At 36.1% G+C, this 12928-nt stretch overlaps 1 protein-coding gene across 1 annotated transcript; it reads right to left on the bottom strand.

The window, feature by feature from the left end:
• Nucleotides 1-1904: 1904 nt before the first annotated feature.
• LOC137709956 (sugar transport protein 5) lies at nt 1905-11210 on the bottom strand. The gene is made up of 4 exons (XM_068448933.2): nt 10865-11210; nt 4335-4651; nt 3113-3742; nt 1905-2605 (listed from the first exon to the last, which is right to left on the bottom strand). The coding sequence occupies exons 1-4, from the start codon at nt 11001-11003 to the stop codon at nt 2159-2161; spliced, it is 1533 nt and encodes a 510-aa protein (XP_068305034.2). The 5' UTR covers nt 11004-11210; the 3' UTR covers nt 1905-2158.
• Between the last annotated feature and the right edge of the window lie 1718 nt (nt 11211-12928).

Here is a 12928-nt window from a genome sequence, read left to right on the forward strand (position 1 = left end):
AACAACAACAAATTCCTTCTCGACCTTCCATCAAATACTTTGAAATCCTCCGCAGTTGTAATCCTTCGAGACAAAACGCAGAGTGCCCAACCCATAACCGTTTATCCTGTTCAAAATTCTGAAACCCAATTAGGGATTCCACTTGGAAGGAAAAACGAATCCCAGAAAAATCGATTTAAAAACCCAGAAAAATCAATTCGAAAAACCAGAAAAAGGGAAAATACTTGCAATTCAAGTCTTGCAGACTTGGACTTTTTAGATTCGTTTGAATCGTTTCTGTCAAACCCAGGTGCAGACTTGGGGATTCTTGCAGACCTGAAAATTCTTGCAGACTTGGAGATCTTCTGGACAGACAAGAGGGAGGTGGGGAGAGAGACAGTGGGAGGGCAAGTTCTCAGGCTTGGGGCAAGGCGAAGCGAGGGAAGAGGGGAAACGGGACTAGCAATCCCCTCTTTTCCGGGGGCTCTCGCTAAGCCCAGCTAACGAAGGATTTAGTCGGCACGAGTCCGACTTATTCCCATTAAACTCAATCCCAGCTTGCACCAAACATAGAATAATAATCCTACCCAAATAGTCCAGTCCAGTGAAACTTAAGGTAGCCAAACAAACACGCCCATATTGAATCAACTCCATACCCGATTAAAGTTGAAGTAATTTTTTTTTTCATTTTTTTTTTAAGTACAACCGGTTGTATACATGTAACATCCCACATCGCTCAGGGGAGTGATCCTTAAATGTATATTCCCATTTCTACCTAGCACGAGGCCTTTTGGGAGCTCACTGGCTTCGGGTTCCGTAGGAACTCCGAAGTTAAGCGAGAAGGGGGCTAGAGCAATTCCATGATAGGTGACCCACTGGGAAGTTACTCGTGAGTTCTCAAAAACAAAACTGTGAAGAAATGGTAAGTCCAAAGCGGACAAATATCGTGCTACGGTGGTGGAGTGGGCCTGGGAAGTGATCCGCCCCAGGCCGGGATGTGACAATTTGGTATCAGAGCCTAACCCTGGCCGTGGTGTGCTGATGAGGACGTCGGGCCCCTAAGGGGGGTGGATTGTAACATCCCACATCGCCCAGATGAGTGATCCTTAAATGTATATTCCCATTTCTACCTAGCACGAGGCCTATTGCGAGCTCACTGGCTTCGGGTTCCATAGGAACTCCGAAATTAAGCGAGAATGGGGCTAGAGCAATCCCATTATGGGTGACCCACTGGGAAGTTGCTCGTGAGTTCCCAAAAACAAAACCGTGAGGGAATGGTAAGCTCAAAGCGGACAAAATCGTGCTACGGTGGTGAAGCGGGCCTGAGAAGTGATCCGTCCCGGGCTGGGATATGACAATACATATATATGTATGTCTCATTCTCAAACTCACCCAAAAATATTGTAAGAGAATATGGCATTTGACTTTAGAATCTCCAGTGTAATGTGTAATAAAGGAACAAGTATTCTAAAACTTCAGTTTTTCATTTTACATATATGTGACCGTTATTTTAATTAAAATTATACTAGTGCAAACCATAAGGTTACACCTAGGGCACAACAAAAAGAAACCAAAACCCATTAAAAAGGGAGGGTCTAGTAAATCACCTAAGTAATCGGTCCATGTAATGTGTCAACTACTTCATCTTTGACCGGACACACATCTATCTGCCCCATTGGGGGCACACCACCCCTGGATTTTCAAGTTAATTGTCCTAATAAAGCTCAGCGTTAATTATGTTGTCAACTTATGGGTTTCGCACAACATGCTGCGTTAATAATATTTCAGTCCATGTCATATCCAGGAGAAAAACTAGCATATAGCAATTTCTGATCCAAATACTGAATATTTGCTTCAAAATCTGAAAGGCATTCGGGTGTCACAAAAATGTAATTTAATTGTACCTAGCTAGGAAATACACCACATTCACTCTTTAAAACTGTATTAACATAGTTGTATGATTTACATTCGAGCATGGTACTAGATTCAGCAGAAAAAAAGAAGAGAAAAAAAACTCCCAAGTTCGAGTCACCAAACAATATGCAATATAACGACATGACGATATCTTACCTATTACAAACAAATTAACAAGGTTCAAAGTGGGATAAAATATTTACAAGTGAAATATAACCGCATCATTTGAAGTGAAAATAATGAGTTCTATTTTGGCACCCTAACATTATTCATTTTCGTCGGCATCAACCTTAGGGCTACCTTCAACGAACCTGCGCCAATACCAATGCTTTGCCCACACGGTGTAAACTTGATCCAATGGGATTCCTTTAGTCTCTGGCAGGAAGAGCGTGACGAAAATGGTCATCACCAGAATCCAACCGCCGTAGAACAAGAATGTGGCGAATTTGAAATGGCACAGCATGGTCAAGAAGGTTTGGGAGAGTACAAATGTGGTGGCAAAGTTGACTGCTAGCCCCATGCTTTGGCCGGTGGGTCGAATTTTCATGGGGAATATCTCACTGGGGATAAGCCAACTCAAAGGTCCCCATGACCAACCAAAACCAGCAGCATATAAACACATCAGTACTAGAACTAGTATGGCATAGCTTTTTGAGATATGGCCATTGCCATCCGTACCTGTTGTAACTCCCAGAACTATAGCTACACCAACCTGCAAAAAATATATCAGATAAGAAAACTTAGCTTCTTTTACATGGTCGTTAATAACGATCATACTCTTATATATCTTGACTGTCTGAACTCATTTCTCGACTATGCAAAAAGGGTGGACTACTCAATCCGACAAAAATTAACTTGATCAATAGTCATAGTCTAAATTCGCGTTTTATGATGTAGGTAAATAAACAACTTACATTGCCGAATAGTGACTATAACAACTTATATTGCCGAATGATATAAACAGTCTCTTACCAAACTTGTACAGCAAGATAGATACTTATATCACTAGGCTGTGAATATGGACTACCCAATTAGACTAAAATCAACTTGATCAGTAGTCTAGATTCAGCATATTATAAAGTAACTAAATAAACATCTTCTATTGTCAAATAGTATGACAATATATAACATTTCCCTCCCATTAAAAAACAAAATGAGTCTATTTTGCAATGTTCTCACAATAAAACTCAATATACCAGATTAGCTAGATGAAAGTTACCTGACAGATGACCATCTGGATGCCACCCTGAATGAACAAAAACCTCCGACCATGCCGATCAACCATATATGTAGACACAAGGATGGAACCAAGATTCACCAACCCAAGTATTATCGCAGCAATGAGAGCAGAATCATTGCCGAAACCAACAGATTGAAACAACACAGGCGCATAGAAAGCAATGATATTAATCCCAGTGAGCTGCTGAAAAAACGGCACAGCAAGTGCACCTATCAAAAGCTGAGGCCTATACTGCCTCTGAAATATGGTCACAAAAGGTTCCTCATTAAGAGCTCTAGCAACTTCACTGGCCTTGATAAGAAGAGCGAGCTCAGCCTCAATGTCGTCCTTGCCTCGAATTTTGACTAGGGACTTTCTGGCTTGGTCGACCCTATTGCGTCCTACTAAGCTTGTGGGTGAGTCCGAGATGAAGAGGGTTCCAATAGTCATGATGGTGGCCGGGACTATGGCGAGACCGAGAGAGAGGCGCCAGCCCCAGCTGTGCTTAGCCGTGGCATAGTTTATGCAGTTGGATGCCACCACCCCAATTCCTATGAAGAACTGAAAGCCGGTGCTAAATGCACCTCGCCACTTGGGTGGTGCAATTTCTGAGAGGTAGATTGGAGCAGACTATATTGTGACAATATTACAAGGGATGTTAGTAATGGATAAAACCAATGGAAGTATGCACAAAAAAACGGTGGAATCACGGATCATTTAGTTCACTTTCTCTTAGACAAGTTGAACAAATATTTGTGGGATTCACTTTTTTGAGACTCGCCTTAATTTATTGAAAATATTATATAGGCTTAGTGATTAGTTGAATGATACAAAATAATATTGAACTAAATTTAAGTTTTGGATATTGGTGTAATAGGAATTGTAAAATATGGAATAATGGTAGGGGGTAATAAACATATTTTTTCCGATATCTTTCTTTTTTAATGACTCATCACCTGAGAAGATAAATAAACACGTATTTTGAAAAAATTCTCAAAAAATCAAAAACGTTCTCTTGCTAAATTGTCATCCGTATCACATATTTAGACAAGAATCAACTTGATATATAAATGATCCATGATTATGGTAAGAGAACGTTTCCTGCAAAAACCAAAAAAAAAAGGAAAAAAAAAAAAACATTTTAAATATATTTAAAATCCTTCCTTTTTTATGGGTTTATTCTTTGCAGGCCCAAGAACATACATAAAGAAAGTCCACTTACTTGGTTAGTGAACCCAACCCCAAATCCGAGCAAGATACGGCCCAAAATAAGCATGGCAACATTGACAGCGCCCCCATTGATGGCAGACCCAGCAAAGAAGGTGCAGCCACCCAGAAGCATAACATTCCGGCGGCCGATAGTCTTGGCCAGACGGCTGGCCACGAGCGATGCAGCCAATCCGGCTATGTATAGGGAGGACGTGAATGCTGTCAAAACTTGGCTATCATAAACACAATATATGTTTTTCGGGGGCCCTCCCTTTCTCAGTACTTCTGGGAAAAACTTGTTCAGAAATGGTGCCATTGTAGTTACTCCTCCTGAGAAAATTGTATACGTTCATGATTAGTGTCATGCATTTGATGTACACCAAACTACATCGTAATTGTAGATGTTCATCATTAGTTTCATGTGTATAACTGTGTCATTGGAGGTATATCTTTAGTTTTAACAACATTTATTACGCGATTCGGTTGTATGACATACACAAAAATATATCTTTGATTGTAGAGTATAACACCTCATGTTTGGTTATTTTACTGTAACAAGTCTAACTAGATTCATAAAATTAAAATCGAAAATCCGCCAATTGACAGATGACGGAGATCAATTCGAGATGGCTAGCCGGGGCATGTTTTAATTATATTGCCAAATAATTTGACATGTTATAAGACCCACTCCAATCTTTGAAGTAAATATCAAATTTTAGGTTCTAAACTTAATTACCTCAGCTTGCTCCAACCTTGGGACAAATTTTGAGTTTTAACCCGAAACTCATTTTTAAGGCAAATTTATGTCAGAATTCACCTTCTGGGTTAGTGGGCTGGCCTACCATATATGTGTAATTTTTTTAAAAGTTTTATATTTATGAATTCATTTAATCCAACGGCTAAGATCTAATATGGACATATCTAACAATAAAAATAAAAATAAAAATAAAATCTAACCATCCAAAGTTAAATCCAACGGCTAAAATAATTAAAAATAATTTTTTTCATAAGCTTTCATAGTGTTGCCCGAGTTTCATGGTGTCATTTAATGATTTTTCAATATCTATTGGAATCTAAATATTTTTAAGTTAAAATGTTCATAAAATTAAATTATGATAGTCTAAATAATTTTATTTTCTTTCGAAGTTACTTTATGAAAACAAATATCCTAAATTCATTTTTTATTAATTTTGGGCAAAAATTTTGACCTACAAGAATTGGAACAGAAAAACTATTTCTGAGTTAAAATCTAAAATTTAAGTTAAAATTGTTAGATTTTAACATAAAAATTAAAGATGATCTAACAAAATGAATTCTTAGTCTAATATCGTCGAATAAAGTTTGCATGTAAAAAGTTATTAAATTATAATTAATAATTTAAAATAGTCAATCTGCACTATTTGCAAAGATGATTACATTTCAGATGAACTAGTCAAAAACAAAGTGAGAGAGAAGTAGTGAGCAAAGATGTTTCTTTGCTAATATAAAAGTGAAAGCCTATGCTACGTGGCGCCATAGAGTCATGGACGTGTCACCCCCCATCACTGAATTATTTATCTTTAGTTGAAAAGATTTCAGATCCATCCAAGCATCTGAAGCACTTGGTTGAATTCATATTTTATTTTCTTGGGCATTTGAAAGTTTGAATACTTTTTACAACCTAACCCTTACCAGTAGAATACTAACAATAGTCTATCATCAATTAATTCATAGAGAATAATAATTAAAATTAAAACCAAAATATTCTTCTATATTTAATAGTAACATATTAGTTGTAAACATATTCTTTATTAAATACGTTTTAATTTTTTTTTAAATGTTATATGAATTTATACAAATTTTTTAATTTGTCCTACAAATTAAAATTTTAAAAAATTGGTATTGGCACTCTTATAACTTTAACAAAAAATGAGAACACGAGACTATATTATTTCTTAAACTAAATAGGGGTACTAACTATTTCTTAAATTGATTATTTTTAAAACTGAACACGTACTATTTCTGAAACTGAGAGCGAAATGGCATGCACCTTGCTCGTGCTTTTGGTCGGGGTTTTTTTTTTTTTTTTTTTACATTTTTTTTGTTCATATCATTAAATAAATTTATTAGATGGATTTTGGTTAGAATTCAAAATTTTGAAGCTATTTTCATTATTTTTCTTTTAATTAGATTTTAAGCAAATAGAAGTTTCCAAATTTTAAGCTATTTATCATACTAATTTTCTGATTTCATTAGTTTGTCATGTCACCCTACTTTCATTAAGTTTTCCATCCAAAATAAGTTTGTTTTCAAGGTTATTTCGAACTTTTGACCTCCTTTTCACAAGTTCTTTAATTCTTTTTGGTATGAACCAGGAAATTTTGGCTAATATAAAAAAAATGTCATGTATTCATTTCAAAAACTTATGCTAAATACTAAAAAAGTAAACTAGGCTTACTAATATGGAGTTTAACTAATTACAAAGATTTGAGAACTCATTGTGATCAATCATATCTATTTAAAAAGTTGGAAGGTCCAAAATAACTTTGAAAATAAAACATGGGCAAGGCATATGGCTTATTTTGAATTTAAAATTTAATGGTGTTAGGATAAAATGACAAATTAATGATTTCTAAAACATGATGTAACAAATCACTTAAAATTTAGTTCATATGACAAATTGAATAAGTTGTACCAAGCGTGAGAAGAAAAGGTTTGGACCCGGAATATAATGGGTTAAAAAGAAAGATTTTAACCATCACACAATCTATCACGTGTTTTTTCATAAGAAAGGTGAAGCATTTTATTTATTTAAAAGAATCTAGGTGAAGTTTGAAAAAATAAAAATTTAGTTGCTTGCAGAAATTTTGTTGATAAACCATCTGCCATGAAGTAGTTTTTAAAATGTGCCAAGAACTTCTTGGTCATAAAAAAATGTAGTTATGAATGAGTTTTAAAATTGTGCCGAAACAAGTTAACCAGAAAACAAAAAAAAGTTGTGCCGAAACAAGATACAACCTTAAAATTCATCGAGTGGCAAACCCAAACCGGTTTAGGTCTTATAAACGTTTTAAAAACTTTTATGGAGCACCTGGCATATCCTTCAATAAAAATTGATCCGATCTATGGTTATCTTGTTATTCTTAATAATAATAATAAAAAAAATCATTACAAAACCTTGCCTAACAGTCAATTGCATAAAGTCGCATATATTGTTGTCGATTCATGGAGATTATGGACAATTCTCTTTTGTCCTTTTTAGCGTTGGAAAATGATAGAATAAGGTCACAAAAATACCAAACGTTTAATTTGGCTGCCAAAATGTCGAGAGGCTCTATATATAAAAACATTAAAACCCAAATTGACTGTATTAATTCAAGACTATCTTGTACCCTATTTGAGTTCTCAATTTGAAAAAACGATTGCCCCCATCATTATTCTTTAGCAGTAGTGCCTTAAAACTAGAACAAGTGTTAAAATTCCAACCAATATTGATTTTTAACCTTTTAGGTAAAATGTGACTATCCATTATTCTCTTCTGAATATTTACAGAGAGAGAGAGAGAAAGAGAGAGAGAGAGAGCATTTGAGATAAGTTCACAAATATACCAAGAAACATGGATAGTTGATCGGAAAATCAAATAATCCAGATTGTGCCACATCATCTACTTGTTGGGGGAGATTTCATTTTACCATTGGAAATCCAACGGCCCAGAAAAATAGCCATTGGAAATCCAACAGAAAGCAGCCACGTTGCCCAAACCCAACAGAAACTGCATGTGGGCCCCAACGTCTGCAAACTTGTTGGAGACGCACCCCCAATCGCGCGTATTTTTCATGCGCCTGGCACAAATTTTTTTTTATAACATGGCTAACATCAGCTTTACATCATATTTACTCAGGCACTAGGACCGTAACTTTTTGCCTAATTGAGCGATTGGGCTCGCCTAGAGCCTAATTGCCTGGACTGATGTGAGGGGTTTTTAGAAGGGGGAGTAGATTGGATTACCTATTCCTAAGTCTATTTGCTCCCGCTAGAGTTGCTTTATATGAATGACGTAAGTAATATGTGATAAAGCATATAAAATATTAGAAAACTTAGTAAACATGTACACCACGTGGCCATGTCACGTATACAAAAAAAAAAAAAAAAAAAAAAACGTTATCACAAGCGTTAATCTGCATTGCTTTTGAAATATTTACCAAAGCGTTATCGTGAATTTGATATAAACATAGTACTTGCAAAGTAGAAATCGAATCCTTCGCGAAGAAATGAGTCTTTTCTCGGAGTTCCAAAGTAGAAGGTAAGAATAAAAGATCACACTAACTCAAAATATCTCTTTAAAATATTTTCAAGTACTATGTTTATATCAAATTCACGATAACAATAACGTAATTTACAATTTAACTTAATTAGAGAGTCAAAGATTTTCTGAATAAAAATTGATCCGATCTATGGTTATCTTGTTATTCTTAATAAAAAAAAAAAAATTATTACAAAACCTTGCCTAACAGTCAATTGCATAAAGTCGCATATTTTGTTGTCGATTCATGGGAATTATGGACAAATCTCTTTTGTCCTTTTTAGCGTTGGAAAATGATAGAATAAGGTCACAAAAATACCAAACGTTTAATTTGGCTGCCAAAATGTCGAGAGGCTATATATATAAAAACATTAAAACCCAAATTGATTGTATTAATTCAAGACTATCTTGTGCCCTATTTGAGTTCTCCATTCAATTTTTTTATGAAAAAAACGATTGCCCCCATCATTATTCTTTAGCAGTAGTGCCTTAAAACTAGAACAAGTTGATAAAATATGAACCTTACATATTTGCTTGATGAAACAATTACAAGATGAATTGCTTGATGAAACAATTACAAGATGAAACATATATATAGGGAAGAAAAAGAACATAAGTCTAATTTTGCCTAACTTACCTAACTTGCTTGACTAACCTAACTTGCCTAACTTTGAACAAGAAAATTGACTAGCCTACAATTATTCCAACATGTTTATTTCATGCATTTTAACACTCCCCCTCAAGTTGGAGTGTGAATGTCGATGACACCCAACTTGCTAATTAAGATCTCAAATTGTGCAGAGCTTAGTGGTTTGGTGAACAAGTCTGCAGGTTGATTCGAGGTCCGTATGTAAGCTGTTTGCACCGCTTCAAGGTGTGGTTGTCGTGGCTTGTCCATGAATTGGCTCAACATATTAACCACATAAGTCAGGTCAGGTCGCGTGATGGTTAAGTAAATCAGCCTCCCTACGAGTCGCACTCATATTGTTTTGGACGCAATCATGAATCTCGTTCTCAACATGGAACAGCTGAACTATATTCACATGTGAGAACCTCTCCTGCAGATCGGTCCACATTTGTCGAGCATCCTTGTAGTTGATGACACTCCCTGAAATTTCCTTTGCCATGGAGCCTAGTAGCCATGTCTTGACAAAGTTGTTGCAGCGATTCCATTACTGCAGTTCCTCAAAATTATCCTCACTTGGTTTGTTGACGTCCCGTCAACAAAACCAAGTTTGTTCTTGACCGTTAAGGCCATACTCATGGATTAAACCCATGTGTTGTAGTTGTGACAAAGTTGTTGCAGCGATTCCATTGCTGCAGTTCCTCAAAATTATCCTCACTTGGTTTGTTGACGTCCCGTCAACAAAACCAAGTTTGTTCTTGACCGTTAAGGCCATACTCATGGATTAAACCCATGTGTTGTAGTTGTCTTCCACCAATGGTTGTGGTACGAAGATTGCACCAGGTTGATCCGAGTGGTGGAGATAGAGCAGGTGGTTGGGACTTTCCCATTTTGAATGAGAGGCCATGCCTAGAATGGTTGACCTCGTGGAAGATTGCACCAGCAATAATCTCAAGAAATCTTTTCTGATGTGGAAGATCAGTCAAAACTGCAACCACAGAGCATACTTGAAATTTCAAGAGACTTTACAACCAATGCTCTACCAAGATGTTCCCAGGTTGATCAGAGGGGTGTAATAAAAACGGGTTCGAGAGATCAGTAGCCATCTCTAGTGGTTTTGTGTTGGTTCCTGAATCACTCATGATGACGATGTTGTTGGTTGTGGTGCGGAAGCATTGAAGATAGGTGGGGTATTCAGAGTCACCAGAAACGGTGCTCTGATACCATGATAAAATATGAACCTTACATATTTGCTTGATGAAACAATTACAAGATGAATTGCTTGATGAAACAATTACAAGATGAAACATATATATAGGGAAGAAAAAGAACATAAGTCTAATTTTGCCTAACTTACCTAACTTGCTTGACTAACCTAACTTGCCTAACTTTGAACAAGAAAATTGACTAGCCTACAATTATTCCAACATGTTTATTTCATGCATTTTAACACAAGTGATAAAATTCCGACCAATATTGGTTTTTAACGTTTTAGGTAAACTGTGATTATCCATTATTCTCTTCTGAATATTTACACAGAGAGAGAGAGAGAGAGAGAGCATTTGAGATAAGTTCATATAAATTCGAACCTTAAAATTAAAGAAACCACTAAATTATATAATCAAACGAAACGCACCTAAAATTCCGATGTCATAACCAAATATAAGACCGCAAGAAGCCGCGACGATGCACGTTATCACCACCGAAACCGTTATCTTGCCGTCGATGCCAGCGACAGCCGGAGGCCCATCAGCGGCGAAACCACCCACGGCCATATTTTCTGTTCTCTAATTCTCCTACTTTTCTTTTGCAGCTTTTATTTTCTCAGAAAACAAACAGCAGATAAACGCTCAAAATATCACTCGGAATTCAAAACGGAAGGAGCCGTCTAAATAGCCCACTCCCGGACAGTAGCAGTTTGCAGAGCGTATGCGCTCGCCCAAGAGTTAGGGGTCATAAGAAAGTTGATTAATTTATAAAGCAAAGACTGGCGTTGCAATTTGCAATTTTTTTATATTTGAAAATGACTAAAAGCCCACTTTACCCGCCACCCAAACAAGGAAAAGCTACCTACCAGTAAGCAGGTCTATAGTAAATTACAGGTTATTTTGTATGCTTATTATGCATGCATAATATCCATTTTCCAACAAAAACAAAACCCTAACGAGGAAAAAAAATGGAAATGATGATATACCATTTTCTCTTCGTACATGTTGATATTTAATCACATCAGTTGTTTTGTTTGATTTCTTTATCCCAATCACCAAAAAAAAAAAAAAATGTGTGACAAGTTAAAACTGTGTAAAAATCAGTTCAGAAAAATCTTGATGATAAAGAAAATATCATGGCCCATTCCCTTATCGGATGTAAGACTTTAGGTAAATTTCGAAAAGAGGCAATCACATGTAAGATTACACGTATTAGATTAATTCGGATCTAGGGATTCAGATTAGGTTTACAAAGAGAATGTACTTGGTGATATTCCTAATTACGAACGCCAAATATCCAAAATTATCCGGTACGGATGCTTTCCAAATTTACCTTAAAACCTGACACTCACTAGCAGTGGCGGATCCAGGATTTTAAACTCGGGGGGTCCCAATAATAAAGCCATCGCTTCCTAATTGTGAAAAGTTGATTTTAAAGAGATAGCAATGAAGACAAAATGCCGCATCTTTAGATATACTATACTCCAACCAATCATATTCTTCAAACCACGAAACAACAAATCGTCGCTTTTTCTTTGCATGCAAAGTGTATGGGAACTCATACTTTGTAGGCCTACAAGGTCCCATTTGCAAATATGCTCTGCGGACCTCATCTTGAATATTAGAAGGATAGTCCTTCATTCGAATTCTTTTTCCCGGATCTCTCTCAAGATTATTAAAATCAATGTCACACTCAATTTGTCTTGAGCTCAAACTACCCGAACAAGTAGATGGTGCTATTGGCTTTGGCTTGAAAAATCTTTCCATATTTCTTATTTCTAAACTACACATTTAACCAAAAACACAAAAACATATACCAATCAACCAATAAACAAAAATTCCTTATTTCTTATTTCTAAACTACACATTTAACAAAAAATACAAACATATACCAATTACCCAATAAACAAAATTTCCATCTAAATTCTAATGATCAAATGAGTATAAACATAAAACATATCAACAATCATATCAATAATAGATTAAAAATCTTCATCAATATCTAATATAATTTAATTGAGATTAGATTAGAATACCAAAAAACTTACTTGAATTGTGAACCAAATAGTGGTGACCTAGAGATTTGGGGAGGTATGATATTAGAGTAATAAAATTATAATATGGGATTGGGTGTGGGATTTAGAATTTTAGGGTTTTGAAATCTGAGGAGTTGGGGATTGGAAATTGGATGAATATGTTAAAGCTGGGCATTGGGGGAAGCAGAAAAGAAATTTGGGTGAATATGTTATTGGGCATTGGGGGAAGCAGAACAGCGGGAAACGGGGGAAGGGTGGGACAGTGGGGAATGATGTGGGTTAGGGGAGGGATTTAAAATAATGGGCAAACACTTTGGGTGGGATTTAAAAAATAATTTAAAACAATTGGCCAAAACTCTGTTGTTTTGGGCCAATTATTTTCTTTCTTCTCCGGTCATCTTCTCCGACAAGAAGATGTCGTACCTGCAACCTGTACTGCACGAGGGGTCCCCAGAA

The sequence above is a fragment of the Pyrus communis genome, chromosome 15 (genome assembly GCF_041283825.1).
Source record: "Pyrus communis isolate YQ-2024b chromosome 15, ASM4128382v1, whole genome shotgun sequence".
NCBI lineage: Eukaryota > Viridiplantae > Streptophyta > Magnoliopsida > Rosales > Rosaceae > Pyrus > Pyrus communis.

Excerpts from the sequence above, each read along its gene's own strand:
- LOC137709956 (XM_068448933.2), bottom strand. The coding sequence starts at position 11,003 with ATGGCCGTGGGTGGTTTCGCCGCTGATGGGCCTCCGGCTGTCGCTGGC. Across the intron at positions 4,652-10,864 it reads TTATGACATCGGAATTTTAG|GAGGAGTAACTACAATGGCA; the intron begins GTGCGTTTCGTT and ends CAATTTTCTCAG. Across the intron at positions 3,743-4,334 it reads GGGTTGGGTTCACTAACCAA|TCTGCTCCAATCTACCTCTC; the intron begins GTAAGTGGACTT and ends GTCACAATATAG.